This window comes from Bombus bifarius, unplaced genomic scaffold (genome assembly GCF_011952205.1).
Source record: "Bombus bifarius isolate JDL3187 unplaced genomic scaffold, Bbif_JDL3187 scf7180000010252, whole genome shotgun sequence".
In the NCBI taxonomy this organism is placed as follows: domain Eukaryota; kingdom Metazoa; phylum Arthropoda; class Insecta; order Hymenoptera; family Apidae; genus Bombus; species Bombus bifarius.
The window spans coordinates 754,688-771,351 of NW_022885576.1; the positions used below are offsets into that span (position 1 = coordinate 754,688).

General features: G+C 41.2%; 1 protein-coding gene across 1 annotated transcript; it reads right to left on the reverse strand.

Moving 5' to 3' along the window:
• Nucleotides 1-412: 412 nt before the first annotated feature.
• LOC117216235 (dephospho-CoA kinase domain-containing protein) lies at nt 413-3,212 on the reverse strand. The gene is made up of 3 exons (XM_033462821.1): nt 2,840-3,212; nt 2,351-2,642; nt 413-2,210 (listed from the first exon to the last, which is right to left on the reverse strand). The coding sequence occupies exons 1-3, from the start codon at nt 2,949-2,951 to the stop codon at nt 1,907-1,909; spliced, it is 708 nt and encodes a 235-aa protein (XP_033318712.1). The 5' UTR covers nt 2,952-3,212; the 3' UTR covers nt 413-1,906.
• Between the last annotated feature and the right edge of the window lie 13,452 nt (nt 3,213-16,664).

The following is a 16,664-nucleotide window of genomic DNA, read 5'->3' on the forward strand; positions in this document are numbered from 1 at the left end:
AGAATAATCTTCTTAGAAATCTTGTGAATAAATAATAATGAATTATGTATCTAAGAATAAATACATCTTGTTATAAATTATGTATTTATAATGTACAAAATTTGTATTTTAATATTTTCAAATTTGCAAAGCTATATGTATGTAAAAAGATCTCTATTTCTTCCTATGAGTTCTAATAAATGGGATTTGCAAAGCTCTTTGTCCAGATGGATACTTTAGACTACTTTTGCAAACACAGATTGGTTAGCCAAGTCTCTACAGTATTATCCTCCTTTGTAGGTATTTTATGAATGTAAAGATCGCCATCACATAAAGGAAAAAAGGTAATATAATAGGAATGTTAAAAATAAATTTTTGTATGTACATATAGAAACACATGGACAAATTTTTCTATAACAATCTTCTCTTCTGATATAATTTCAATTATGTGTCATTTGGCTGTTTATTTATACAAGATATACTAGGAGTAATAACCAGTGATACGAAAGATATTAAGAAATTCGCAAGTTACAACTGAACCCACGAGTTTGTATTTCCATCACTGTTACAACTTCTTATTCTATCTTAATAATTATCAATGTTACTTATGTACTAAAAACAACTTATGTAGACCAGTTAAATTTGCTTTTAAGATCTCAAAACATTTTCTCACGTAATATGTCTTGACTCATGCTATTTTTTAAAGTACATTATTTATATATAAAATTACATATCATCATTTTATGGATACATTTCGTGTTAATTATCTAAAAAGTGACTATAATTATATATATCAGATATAAATTTATCATAATTACTGATATTATATGAATCACTAATAGTAACTAATAATTCATTCACCAATTCAAATATATGTATAAAGCAAATAGTAATTGTAATCTTGTACCTTATACTAACATATATGTATATCTCAATTTCTACAACTGGAAGAACTGTAAAGCATGATGTACGAGGATCATGCAGAAAGTACTACCCGTTTATTATATATAGCAACTATATAAAACGATGGAATGTATTTATGGAAGGTCACCTAGCTTCATTCATGTATTGACATAAGTCATGAAAAATTTTGTGTTTAAATATTTAATATTGTCTTTGTATCACACGTTTAAAATGACGAGGCGAATTGAAAATCTCGTCGATGACGCTTTTACGCTTTTCGAAGGCTGAAAGATTCTTCCAAAAATTATTTATTACCGAATTACAGCAGGTAACGATAATAGAGTTATGGATGAATTATTAGTAAGATCGTGGGTGCAATAATTCAATAGGGACAAAGAAACTACGTGATCATAAGCATTCAGGTCGTGCGTTTCTCATTACAGAGGAGCTCAAGATCGTGTCTGTGATTTAATTACAAAATGACATTCATTGCAGTTTTTTTGCAAAATTTCAAGAGTTTTTTGTTCGATGATGTTTCACAAGAAACGATGATTTAAAGGATTGCGTAAGATGATGATCATGTGAACTGGCGGCGGAAGTGTATGACGAAGATATACAAAAACTCGTATAACGTTATGATAAGTGTTAAAATGTAAAGCTGGTGGTTGTATCAAAAATAACTTAGTATACATACTAAATTTAATATATATACTGAAATTACAAATAAAGAAAACTTTTTAAGATGCATTTGTATTGTTATTTCAAAACGGGTATTACTTTCCAGACGACCCCCGTATATTTCACTTTGTTTACAAAAAAGAAATAATATAAGAAAATTTTAGTAAATAATATCATTACATCCTATATTTTCAAATGTGTGTAAAGTGTGTAATAGCTATTTACTTTCTTAAACTATCTTATTTATATATATAAACAGGTTAATTTCTAAATTTGACAAATGCAGTATTAAGATCTCACTATAATTTGGTATTTGTGTTTATAAGCATTTGTAAGTGAATGACTATTACACTATAGTTGGTAAAGACCATATTTTTCTATTTCGTAACCAATATACACCTGCTAGTAAAGCAGTACAACAAAGTCCAACCAAAAAACGTAACTTCCAATGGTATTTGGAAGCCTTTAAAACATTAATAATTCTAATAGTTTGCTCTCTGGTATCATGTACATTACCAGAATTTTCAATAACAAAATTTGCCATTTCTGCTTTCCGTTCCAATGACATTTGTGCAGCAATTCTTAGTTTTGCTTTAGCTTCTGAGAAACCTGACCTTTCCATAAGTCGTTGTAATTGCAAATCTTCTTCGCTAAGGTAAAATGTACAGTTTGTTTTATATTTAATAACTTTAAACTATTGATGAGTTTAAATATTGATTATTTATTGATTAGTTATTGATTAGTTTATGTATATGTATTCTTATAATTGTTAGTAAATGAAAATCCTTACCAAGTTACAACAATTATTTTATGTAAATAATTCAACATATGTCTTGTTTCAAAAAGTAATGGCAAATCCATAACTGTAAACTGATGTCCTTGTAGAAAATATTTGAATGTTTGCCAATATATTTCTCTATATATTTCTGGATGTGTTATAGCATTTAATTTTTTTCTTTTTTCTACATCATTAAATATTATATCTCCAAGCTTCGTTCTATCGAGTTCATTTGTATCTAAGAACATTTCTGAACCAAATTCTTTTCGTATTTTTTGCCAAGCTGGCTTTCCAGGTTCTACAACTACATAATATGAAACATATAAATTTTTAAACAAATGAATGAAATATATATCTTTTTTACATATACAAAGTAATAAAAATATAAACAATATATTTATATATATATATTAAGAAATATGAGAGCAAAAATATTAAAATCATCTTATAGCAAATTACATCGTAATTATCACGGAGAAAAAGTTTTGTTTCGTTTCTAACCTTTTCGTGCAATTTGATCAGCATCAATGACAGGTATACCGAGTTCATGAAAAATAGCAGCAACACTACTTTTCCCAGTAGCTATTCCTCCTGTCAAACCTACTAAAAACATTTCTTATTAAATATGTATTTATTTCTATTCCCTGATCCCTTTCTTATCAGCTAAACGAATATTATTACTGTTATTAGCATTGCAAAATTTGATCTTATTTGACATTAGTCATGTTACGACGGTTTTCACTGAAGTCAAACCCTTTTCTTTTGTATAATTTCGACATACAGTATTATTGAAATTAGATACATCATCTAATCAACGATGTATGAAATGAATCAAACATAATGAATAATAACCTAATTTGCTATAGATTAATGATTTAATAGGACTGATAAAAATGTCCAATTTGAATTTGAATTTTGATAAATTCAAGAAAATAATTTTTTGAATATTTCAGTAATTTCTTATTTTATATATTCCGCATTTACGTAAAATGTTTTACGATCTTTTAAGATAAATAATGATTTATTTAATAGTAATCATCAAACTCATGAAACATGGACTAATATTGATATCAGTTTAATTCCACAATTTCATTAATTTCTATTTTATTAATTATTATATTAGATTATATAAATGTAATTTTTATATTTAAAATCAATACATATTTTATTCACTAATATTGTAAAATATATTAGTCACAAATACATATAATTTATTTAAAATTGTATATTTTTCTTACTGAAATCCTTCGACATTTTTTTATTATTTCAAATTATAACTACAAATGTGTGTATATTATGACTTACTATAATATGATATTTTTTAAATAAGAAACACAGTTGTGGTGATAATCATAGTATAATCGGGCAAAAGGTAATTCTATGTGAAAAAATAAATCGAAAATATAGAATAAAATTTTTTCATATGATGCTTTGTTTCTGAGAAAATTGACTTTGAATATTTGTGAGATATAGTTTAACTTGGTTAAGTACCGATCACGATCATATAAATAGATCTCGACATTCATATACCGTAACTAGAGAGGAAATTTCCCTCTATCGTTAGATACCGTAGTCTAGGGAAAACCGTTCGAAAATTGAGTCGTGACTAGTGAAAAATCTATATGGTAGACATGAAGTTCTTGTTCTGTGCGTGTGTGACATACTATAAATGTTTCAAACAGAGGCAGAAACACTCTATTCATCTCTGTTTGTCTCGCAAGAACACGAACTTTGTTAATCTTCCACGTTGATTTTTCATGACTAAGAACGACTCAATTTCCGGACGGTTTCCCCTAGCAAGTGTCGAGATCTATAACATCATGGTACCAATTAGATATAAACGAAAAGGAAATGACAGTGCTCACGCCCATTGCTTTAGTTGTTCCACAGCGCAGATGCTGCACCATGCGGCCAAGTGCTGAAGGTGTTCCATATGCAAGAATATATAAAGTTAAGAATCTGCCCAGTTTGATTCCACGCTAGCAGATACAAGAATTTATTTAATTCCATCAGAAAAGGAGTTATACTCGCTATGGTTCCACGGTACAAGAATCGTTTCATTGTTCTATGGAAATGTTCATAGTTTTCTATACGATATAGACAAATATGAGAATAACACAATCGCACAATAATTAAGCTAAGTTACCTCAGTAAGGGAAATTAATTGTTTACCTTTTTTCTGGTGAAGATAAGAAAAGCTTTCTTTTCAAACGATAATAGATCAATGAAATTATGTAATAATTTTAACATGTTTTCTATAGACATTAAACTTACTTTCCTCGCGATTTGTTATAATAAAATCTAAATTTCATTTTAATAGTAATTTTAGTAATTGATCGGCTACAAATAATATTTCTGGCGTGATGTACCTGTTTTGCATTTGTTTATTCGTTTACGAAAACGATAAAAATAGAAGAATTAATTGCAAATAGGGCTTGACGTCATGACAGAATTTGCTGTAGTTGCACCGTAGTTTTTTGCAAAGGAAACCTCCAATAATTGCAGAAAAAGAACCTTACGGTAATTGCATAGTAGTCATTCCTACCACAGAGAGGGAGATTCCCCTTGATGCAGTGGAAAACTCGATGGTCCACCGCGGTAGAATAGTGTAACATGATACAATGTCAGATATCACTACATGCATATCAATGCATGTAGGTACTAATTTAAAAAATAAATTTTATTTTTGACTTTTTTAAAATTAAACTTCTACTAACGTATTTGTAATCTTTCCGATCAAACAAGGTATAATTTGAATTATATTTATTTATTGATATGTATTTAATTATCATTTATTAAGTAAGCAAGGATGCTCCAAATTATATTGTGTTTGTTGTTATTATAATTAGAGAAATGTAGCATACATATTGGTAAAGATTTCATTCATCACAAATAAAAAATAAGAAGGTTTGATTTTTGAATTAACGGTTTCAGCTTTTCGTGGCTCTGCAAGAAAATGTCTTTTTTTTGTTATTATTTAATTTGTATTTTACAATTTGTCCAGCTGGACATTTGGTAAATTTTTCTAGCTTAATTGCTAAATAACATGTGGATGGCTACCCCCAGCGGGATACTACCTTCGAGTTTAACTTTTTTATTTCTTTAGCGAGGTCAGTGGGGTGTTTTCTTTTTAGTTCTGTTTCTATGAGACTTTTGCTCGCTTCAGCAGCCAGCTGGTTTGGATGTGTTGCCGTTCTTTCCTTGTATTTTTCTGCATACCTGCCGATTTCTGTTGAAAAATGTTAGGTTGGCATGATCGCCAAAGTTGGTACGACTTCTAACGACGCTTTTTTGTCTTAGAAGTCGACCACGTGTTAATTGACCAAGTGTATTCTGTGTGTTAAGACGTGTTGTACGAGGCGATAAAATATATTGGAGAAAATCGAAAACTCTTGTTCGGCGATAATCGCCCCACCACTGGTCGCTTGCTAGAGGAATCCTGAGAAACATGGGAAAACCCACATTTCCCCTAATTTTACCTTTTTTTTTTGCACGTGGAGAAATCTTCATGGACACTCCGTTGCTGCTAATAATCGGTAACAGCAGAGTAGTGTCGGACTCTTACCGACTAAAACTCTACGATGACCATCCTACGCGTATGACAAGAGTGCTCCAGGAACCTTTTATGAATTATCTTCCTTTGCACCCTCTTCCCGCGACCTCATGTTCGAGCCAGTCCTAACAATTCCCTGACTGTTGAATTTGGCGTTAGGGATTGCCCCTAGCGCTATCCCCTCTTCTAGTCGCGGTCCATTGGGACGGCGACGAAGTGGCTCTAGGCCGCCTGACCGCCATCCACTTCCATCGCGTTATCCTACAAGAGTGAGAGTTTCTCTTTCTCTCCCTTTCTGCTCGCTCCTTTGCGAGCATAACTCGCTCGCAGAAGAGGCAGACAGCCTCATATTTCTGTGGCCCGTTCAGCATCGCTTTTACGATCGCCGAAGGGGCCAGTCTTTCGCCTATGACGTGCCGCAGAGTGTAGCGGGACAGCTCCCACGCCGGACAAAACTCCAGTGTGTGCTGCACCGTGTCACTGCCCTCTCCATAGTGGTGACAGATGTCCGTCCGATTTTCATCAGGTACTCGCCGAATACGCCGTGTCCCGTGAGCACCTGGATCATACTGTAGGTGAGCGGGAGGTCGCGGCGGCTTCTCCATGTCTCCCAGTTTGGCGGTTCCTAGGTCGTTTAGGGCCGCCTGCTCGCTCGAGTCCTCTCCCGGGTCCTATACTCTCATGTAGGTGTATCTCCTCTTGAGCATCAGTGCCCGAAGAATCTTATCCGAAGAATAGAGTCTTTGTGTAGTGAGTCACTGGACAGAAACCGTTGGAAAGCTCACTGTCGAGTACCGCTACAGACAGATACGGATCCAAAAGAAAAGGCCCCAGCTCATATCGTTAACAGTTCTGCCCAAGTAGCCGAGCTAAACGGATGTGTAAAACAATGCTTCAGAGAAAGTGCGGCAAGTGGAGAAAAGAAAGTGACGAACGACAGCGCTCATAGCCAAATGGTAGAAAACCTGTGTCTTCTACTGATAAGATTATTATTACTAAATCCAAAATGCAACAACACATCCCACCGATAATAATAATAAGCAAAGATTCCAAAAAAATTCGTATGATATCTTCAAATGTTTTGGATTAAGGTTATCATAAAACTTTTATCAAATAATTTTTTTAGGCAGGGGGCTGGGAAGGTTTTCTACCTGCTCCCTTGCGAGAAACTCAATTCGGTCAAAATAACTTGAACATGAAATATCCACCTCTACAGTTCAAGGGTTAAATCTTCTTCATCTTTTATCTCTTCTTAACATGCCGATCCGTACCCTTAAATTTTTTTAGGATCGTCAACCTCAAAATGTAGTTTCAGAAACGAAGAGCAATTTGAAAAACACTTGTTGAGATATGTATAATTTTCTGTGCTGGACTAGGTTAAGTGCGTAGTAGAGATACTTGTATGTGAATATCAGTGTGTGGAAGTATGTGTGTCCGAAGCGTCTCGAAAACAAATGAATGTAAACTCCTCAGTCGGTTAAGGGTCGTCGAAGAGTCGGTTTACAGTCGGGTATAGAAGAAAGTGCTGAGACGCGTGCAAATGTGTATCGATGAATATATAAGGAATCGTCCATGAAATAAATATATCATTGTTTTAATATTAATCCTCAGTATAAATTTAGTGTTTCTATAACATTATTTCGGCCTCAAAGATCCACAATTCTCAACAACACTACTGCGCTCTGAGTGTGAAATTTGTAACGTGGGTCTGTGTGTCGTACCGTGCTTTAAAATACAGGGTGGTTGGTAACTGGTGGTACAAGCGGAAAGGGGTTGATTCTACGCGAAAAAGGAAGTCGAAAATATAGAATAAAAATTTTTTTTTTTTAATTTTTCTATCAGACAAAGATCTACAGTGAGATCCGTTATAACGAGGCACGCGTTACTACACCCACTACAAGGGGGGAATACAAACTGCCGCCTATCAACATAACGTTACAAGACAAGTTGCTGGTGGTGCTGGTCCTCCAGGGTTGTACGATGAGGCCTGTCGCCCCTGCGGTGTTGATTGCTTTGGCGATGTGGTGGGACTGTGTTTTCCCATTTTGCCACGTAGGTATTTGGTTCTTTTGTTTTATTTGCTCTAGCGTTGAATTTGATGTTGGGTAGTTTGCTGGTCCCGGCTGAGACTGTGGATGTGGTTCTGATTTTAGCAAGCTGAATCGGTTTTGTGATGTGATCGCTGGGGGCGAGGCAGTTCTTACGGCGCTTAGCGCTGGAGATGTCGCTGCTGGATACAGCCGCTCTTCTTCTCATTTCTTGTATCGTGGAAGAAAAATCGGTCTCCGGGATTCAAACCTGGGTTCCGAAGGTTCGCAACCTAAGGCGCTAACCATTGGGCTACCGTCGTCAGACACTAGTTAGTGTCGAATGGTGGTATTTGTTATCGAGTGCCACAGGCTCTTCTTTCCACGATACTACATCTATTACATTAACCTCTTAGGTAAGGTTGAATTTTGTGCGAGGCTGTTTCTCTGCACGGCAGAGTTTGACGCGAATTACGCGTAAACGATACAACACTGCAATTTGTGGCGGATAATGCTGTTCTCTATGCAAGCACATTGGAACGAAGTTTTTGATAATTAAATTCTAATTTTTCTTAAAGATATGACGCATATACTTTAACTTTAATAATTTAATTTAATAATTAATAATACAATGTAGTGTGATATACAGGGTGGTTGGTAACTGGTGGTACAAGAGGAAAGGGGGTGATTCTACGCGAAAAAGGAAGTCGAAAATATAGAATAAAAATTTTTTCGTTTGAGGCTTTGTTTTCGAGAAAATCGACTTTGAATTTTCGCTCGGTACGCGTGCACTTTATCACGCCTCGTTATAACGGATCTCACTGTAGATCGTTGTCTCGATGGAAAAATTAAAAAACAAGTTTTTATTCTATATTATCGACTTCCCTTTTCGCGTAGAATCACCCCTTTTCCGCTTGTACCACCAGTTACCAACCACCCTGTATATCACACTACATTGTATTATTAATTATTAAATTAAATTATTGAAGTTAAAGTATATGCGTCATATCTTTAAGATGAATTATAATTTAATTATCAAGAACTTCGTTCCAATGTGCTTGCGTAGAGAACAGCATTATCCGCCACAAATTGCAGTGTTGTATCGTTTACGCGTAATTCGCGTCAAACTCTGCCGTACAGAGAAACAGCCTCGCACAAAATTCAACCTTACCTAAGAGGTTAATGTAATAGATGTAGTATCGTGGAAAGAAGAGCCTGTGGCACTCGATAACAAATACCACCATTCGACACTAACTAGTGTCTGACGACGGTAGCCCAGTGGTTAGCGTCTCAGATTGCAAACCTTCGGAACCCAGGTTTGAATCCCGGAGACCGATTTTTCTTCTACGATACAGAAGAAATAAGAAGAAATAAGAGCGGCCGTACCCAGCAGCGACATCTACAGCGCTAAGCGCCGTAAGAACTGCCTCGGCCCCAGCGATCACAACACAAAACTTGATTCAGCTTGCTAGAATCAGAATCACATCCACGGTCACAGCCGGGACCAGCAAACTACCCAACATCAAACTCAACGCTAGAGCAAATAAAACAAAAAAACCAAATACTACGTGGCAAAATGGGAAAACACAGTCCCACCACACCGTCAAAGCAATCAACACCGCAGGGGACGACAGGCCTCATCGTACGACCCAGGAGGCCCAGCGCCACCAGCATCACCACGGAGGGGCCGGGCACCTGACGGACACCCCACCAGATACACCGCGGAGGAGCGTACGAAGGCCCCACCCAATACAAGGGGGGAATACAAACTGCCGCCTATCAACATAACGTTACAAGACCCAAGGGCCTTCGTACGCTCCTCCGCGGTGTATCTGGTGGGGTGTCCATCGCATAACCGCCCCCCCCGTAGTGTTGCTGGTGGTGCTGGTCCTCCAGGGTTGTACGATGAGGCCTGTCGCCCCTGCGGTGTTGATTGCTTTGGCGATGTGGTGGGACTGTGTTTTCCCATTTTGCCACGTAGGTATTTGGTTCTTTTGTTTTATTTGCTCTAGCGTTGAATTTGATGTTGGGTAGTTTGCTGGTCCCGGCTGTGACTGTGGATGTGGTTCTGATTTTAGCAAGCTGAATCGGTTTTGTGATGTGATCGCTGGGGGCGAGGCAGTTCTTACGGCGCTTAGCGCTGTAGATGTCGCTGTTGGGTACAGCCGCTCTTCTTCTTATTTCTTCTGTATCGTAGAAGAAAAATCGGTCTCCGGGATTCAAACCTGGGTTCCGAAGGTTCGCAACCTAAGGCGCTAACCACTGGGCTACCGTCGTCCGACACTAGTTAGTGTCGAATGGTGGCATTTGCTATCGAGTGCCAGCACAGGCTCTTTTTTCCACGATACTACATCTATTACATTAACCTCTTAGGTAAGGTTGAATTTTGTGCGAGGCTGTTTCTCTGCACGGCAGAGTTTGACACGAACTACGCGTAAACGATACAACACTGCAATTTGTGGCGGATAATGCAGTTCTCTATGCAAGCACATTGGAACGTAGTTTTTGATAATTAAATTCTAATTTTTCTTAAAGATATGACGCATATACTTTAACATTAATAATTTAATTTAATAATTAATAATACAATGTAGTGTGATATACAGGGTGGTTGGTAACTGGTGGTGAGGTGGTATAGTGATAGGTGCGTAAGGAACTACTCTTGGTGTTTTTACGAACAACAGTTTATTAGAACTAATCAACAATCAGAGTTAACAATTAATAATCAACAATTACACTTAACAGACAACAGGTAACAACTAACAAATAACGATAGACACCGAGATGTCGTTCGACGCGTTGCTATCAAATAGGATCGAGGAGTTACACATTTAATGGCGCAAGACAGACTGACTCTGCTTTTGTTTTGGATCGCGCAGATCCTTCCCTTCGTAGCCCATCGATATCCCCACTAGCGTGCATTCATTAGATGTGCCGCCTGTGCTGGCACGTGTATGCTCTTCCGAGAATTCGGCGGAAAGAGTGTGAAGATATCGATGATACGTTGGGCACGTCGGTGTTGCGCTTTGGCGGCGTCGCGCTTTGTATCCGGAGCCGTTGAAAAGTTCCGTGGCCCGTGCCGCCACAGTACCCCCTTACCAGTGATAACGCTATATAAATGAAAAATATATAAATGTTACAGGCAAGGGTGTACGTTCGCCGGCTCCTAACGCCTATCCGAGACCCGCCTGAAACCGATCAGGAAATCGAACTCTCCTGCCCGCGCGTGTGGTGCGATGAACTCTTGAGTCCCCTTCGCTTTGTTCGTTTCGGGCACCGGGCGGTATTGTTACATTGCGCTTTTCCGTGCTATGGTGTTCAATATTGTCGTTAAAAAGAAATGCGGGTTTCAATCGGTCTATGGACACTATTACGTTTTTATTGTTTATTTTAATGCTGAAGGTCTTTTTTTCCCGCTCTATAACCTGATACGGCCCGTCGTAGGGTGGTTGTAAGGGATCTCCGATGGCGTCGCGACGCAGAAATACGTAAGGCGATGTTTCGAGGTCGCGGAACACGAAGGTTCTCTTTTCGCCGTGTTGCGTAATTGGATGAGGCCTGATTTTTCCTATTCGGTCTTTTAGGCGACTTGCGAATTCCGAATTGGCCTGTTGTTTCGTCGGTACAAAAAATTCTGCCGGCAATCGTATGCCGGTGCCATAAACCATTTCGGCTGCCGTCGCGTTTAGGTCCTCTTTCATAGCTGTTCGTATGCCTAATAGAACTATCGGCAAGATATCCACCCAGTTGCTCGTATCGTGGCATTTGATTGCTGCTTTTAGTTGTCGGTGGAGGCGCTCTACCATCCCGTTGGACGCGGGGTGATAGGCTGTCGTGCGCAAATGTCTGATGCCGAGCAACCGGCATAGTTCGTTAAATAGGTTCGACTCGAACTGGCGTCCTTGATCAGTCGTTATTCTTAAAGGCACGCCGAAACGAGATATCCACGTGGAAAGGAGAGCCGAAGCGACGGTTGCCGCCTCCATGTCGGCGATGGGAATGGCTTCAGGCCAACGCGAAAAACGGTCGATACACGTTAGACAATATCGGTAGCCTTTTGAATATGGCATCACGATAATGTCTATGTGTAAGTGTTCGAAACGGCCCGCTAATTCTCCGAATGTTCCGACGGGTGAGGATACGTGCCTGGTGACTTTACATTGTTGACACGGGATACATTGTCGTGTCCTATTTCGGGAGTCCTTGTTTATAGACGGCCAGACGAAACGCGTCGTCACCAGGTTTTGAGTGGCACGTATCCCTGGATGGGAAAGTCCATGGAGCGAATTAAATACGTCGCGCCGCAAGGATTTCGGTACGTACGGTCGTACAAAGTCACCCGATACGTCGCAATATATTTCTACGTCGTGATCGGGGAAACGTATTTTCTTTAACCGTAGCGCGGATGTACCGGAGTTGACGATGTTGCTTAGTTCTTTGTCGGCTTCTTGCGCGGCGGCGAGAGCTCGATGGTCCACAGACTTTCCTATCGCTTCGATGAGTGACAGAGCGTCGGCAACGTTATTGTCTAACCCCTTGATATATTTTATGTCGGTGGTGAATTGTCCGATGTAATCTAGTTGCCGGAATTGTCGCGGCGAACACTTATCAGGATCTTGGTTGAACGCATATGTAAGGGGTTTGTGATCGGTGTAAATTGTAAAATTTCTCCCTTCAATGGCGTGTCGAAATCGCTTTACCGCAGTGTACATAGCGAGTAATTCGCGGTCGTACGCGCTGTACTTTCGCTGCGCGGATTTCAACGGTTTGGTAAGGAAACCTAACGGCTGCCAAGAGTCGTTGACGCGTTGCTGGAGGACCGCTCCTATTCCATAGTCGGATGCGTCTACCGCGAGGCTAACAGGTGCGCCAGGTATCGGATGCGCTAACATCGTGGCGTTAGCGAGGGCGCGTTTCGACTCGCGGAAGCTGGCTTCGGATTGCTCTGTCCATTTGATGGGCGCGTTGCCCTTTTTTCCTCCTTTTAATAGGTCGTTTAGGGGTTGAAAAATTTTTGCGGCCCCCGGTATGAAACGTCGGTAGAAATTAATCATACCGAGGTACCTGCGTAGTGCTTTAACGGTCCCGGGGAGCGGTACTTCTACAATAGAGTCAACGCGTTCGGCTAGCGGCTTTATCCCGTCGGCGTTTACGGTGTGTCCCAAGAATGTGATTTCGTTCACACCGAATTCGCACTTTACTGGGTTGATGACTACGCCATACTCGTTTAAGCGTTCAAACAAAATCCGAAGGTGTTCGCGATGTTGTTCTTCGGTTTCGGATGCGATTAAGAAATCGTCTATGTAAGCGAACACGAAGTCCAGACCACGGGTAATTTCGTCAACGAATCTTTGACACGTTTGCGCGGCGTTTCGAAGCCCAAACATCATGTTGGTTGCTTCGAAAAGTCCGAAAGGTGTCGTGATCGCGGTTTTCTTAACGTCTTCTGGCGCGATCGGGATTTGGTGGTAAGCGCGGACAAGGTCGATTTTTGAGTAGACACGCTTACCGTACAGATGTTGCGCGAAATCTTCGATATGTGGTGGGGAGTACCTGTCGGGTATGGTGCAAGCGTTCAACGCACGATAGTCGCCGCATGGTCGTAGACTTCCGTCCTTCTTTGGGACGACATGCAGGGGTGATGCCCATGGACTCTTCGATGGCCGCATCACTCCTTGCTCGATCATTGTTGCGAAATCCGCCTTGACTTGCTTGAGACGATCCGGTGCGAGACGTCGAGGTTTACTGTAGACGGGTGGCCCGGGTGTGGTTTCAATATGGTGTACCACACTGTGTCGGATTTTCTCTCGTCCGAAGGCCGGTGGACGAGTTAGATCCGGAAACTCCGCCAAAAGTCGATGGTAGACCGATTCGCCGATTACGGTTTTGATGGATATTTCTTCCGTCGTGGCAGCATATCCCCTTGTTGATAATTGGGTTGTCGTGTCGAGGAGTCGTTTGTTTCGCGGGTCCACGAGCAACCCATAATGGCTTAAAAAATCTACGCCTATGATAGGCGTTTGAACGTCAGCAATTACGAAGTTCCACTTGAAGGCTCGTCTAAGGGACAGGTTAAGGCCAATCGCAGTGGTACCATACGTTGCGATGCGCGTCCCGTTGGCCGCGAATAGTTCGTACGCGTTTTTCTTGACGTGCCTATGAATTTTGCTGCGGGGGTATACGCTGATGTCGGCGCCAGTGTCTACGAGGAAAGAAATCTTCGTTCCCTTGTCCGTAACGAAGATGCGGCGGGATCTCAGGCCGTCGTCGTCTGCCGCGTCTACGGACGGCTGGTCTCGTTTCCCGACTTCCACGTGCATGGGAAACGACAGCTCCTCGCGCGTTCTCCGAACTTTGCATGATAGAAGCACAGACCGTCTTGCCGTGGCCGATCTCGCGAGCGCGAACGTCGGTGGTATCGCGAACGCGAGCGTGATCGTGATCGTGGTCGACGATGATTAATCATGCTCAACGCGTTCATCTGTGCCTGCAACTGTGATATTTGCTCGCTCAACACGTTGATTGCGGCGGCCATTGGTTCGTATGCTCCAGCGTTTTGCGCTGGTGGGTCCATTACTGCCGTTACCCGGGCGGTGCGCTGAAAATCCTCCCTGAATTCTTCAGCGATCAGGTCCGCCTGCCGCAATAACCTTTCTGGGTTCGAATCGTCGACTGCCGCGAGGATACGCCTGATGCGGGCGGGTAATCGGTTCCTCCACAGCGTGAGGGTAAAATCATCGGGCGTGGAGGGGCTGGAGAGTTTTTTTAGGTGTTGATAAAACTGGGATGGTTTTCTATCTCTCATCTCCTCGCTTTCCACCAACTTCTTTATCCGGGTCGCGTCCGTATCGGATAATTTGCGAATGAGCGCATGTTTTAATTTTTCGTAGCGTCCGATGTCTGGAGGGTTCGTCATTAGGTCTTCGACGTCTTGGAGCTGTTGATCGTTGAGGCATTTTGCCAGCGTCACATACTTAATGGTGTCTTCCGTAATTCGCGCTGCCTCGAATTGTCTCTCCAGAAGGGCAAACCATGCCGCCGTGTTCGTGGGCAGCAGTGGAGACATGCTGATCACCTGGCTGGCTATGGTTCCCTGTGTATTACCTTCCATCGTCGCGGTGCACTCAAAATCGGTGGTTAAAACGATAGCACTATCACTGTCACCTCTTTCACTAAATATTACGTCAAATCACGTCGGTAGTCACCAATTTGAGGTGGTATAGTGATAGGTGCGTAAGGAACTACTCTTGGTGTTTTTACGAACAACAGTTTATTAGAACTAATCAACAATCAGAGTTAACAATTAATAATCAACAATTACACTTAACAGACAACAGGTAACAACTAACAAATAACGATAGACACCGAGATGTCGTTCGACGCGTTGCTATCAAATAGGACCGAGGAGTTACACATTTAATGGCGCAAGACAGACTGACTCTGTTTTGGATCGCGCAGATCCTTCCCTTCGTAGCCCATCGATATCCCCACTAGCGTGCATTCATTAGATGTGCCGCCTGTGCTGGCACGTGTATGCTCTTCCAAGAATTCGGCGGAAAGAGTGTGAAGATATCGATGATACGTTGGGCACGTCGGTGTTGCGCTTTGGCGGCGTCGCGCTTTGTATCCGGAGCCGTTGAAAAGTTCCGTGGCCCGTGCCGCCACAGTGGTACAAGCGGAAAGGGGGTGATTCTACGCGAAAAAGGAAGTCGAAAATATAGAATAAAAATTTTTTCGTTTGAGGCTTTGTTTTCGAGAAAATCGACTTTGAGTTTTCGCTCGGTACGCGTGCACTTTATCACGCCTCGTTATAACGGATCTCACTGTAGATCGTTGTCTCGATGGAAAAATTAAAAAAAAAATTTTTTATTCTATATTTTCGACTTCTTTTTTCGCGCGGGGGCACACCCACACCGAGCTTTCCTCCGTAATGAGACGAGAACACCTGAACAGAAATAGACAAAACTATAGAATAGTGAACATCTCTCCGATCAGTGTAAACCTGTGCTGTGAAATAAAGACAATAGTTGTGTTACGACTCAGCTATTTTATTTCATCTGTGGCGGATCTTTCTCCGCCTCTTTTCATCCGCCTCATTGGTGACCACCGACAACGAACACGCACCTTTGGAGAAGGAGTCAGGAAAGGAGCCAACCACCGACGACGACCAAGCCAGGAAGTGATGTAGCCATTGCAATAGTTCATGGGCATCACCTCCAGCAGCACGTCAGAGGAGGCGACAACCACCTCGTCCCCACGACGATCAGCCTTCCATCATCGACGACGAGCCATTCCCTCTAACTTGTATCGCGCTATATAGCTTTGGGGTCACGCTATAGCGCTAGGGAGAGGCTGTGTGGCGGATCAGTATCAACAGGACGCCGACAGGTCGAGGCATCAACGCGGCGCAACACCTCCCGGGCGATCCGCGGGTACCAACCGCCAACACTAGAGGGCTACGACGACAACGAGTCTGTCTGTCTAACTCGCTAGCGGTCGAATATACGAGCGATTGATATAAATACCGCACCTAGCGAGACTCCCTCTACGTCTAAGGCAGGGACTACCGGGCATAGCCTTACTGACGAGTCCACCGGTAGTCCCGGGACGAAACGCACAACTCTCACTCTCTTTTCATCCGCCTCACATCAACCAACCCTTAGGTTTACGTGACATATGCAAGGCCGTCTCAACAAACACCATCGTATGTACTAAGAAAAAAGAATATGTGGTTCCATGCGACGAT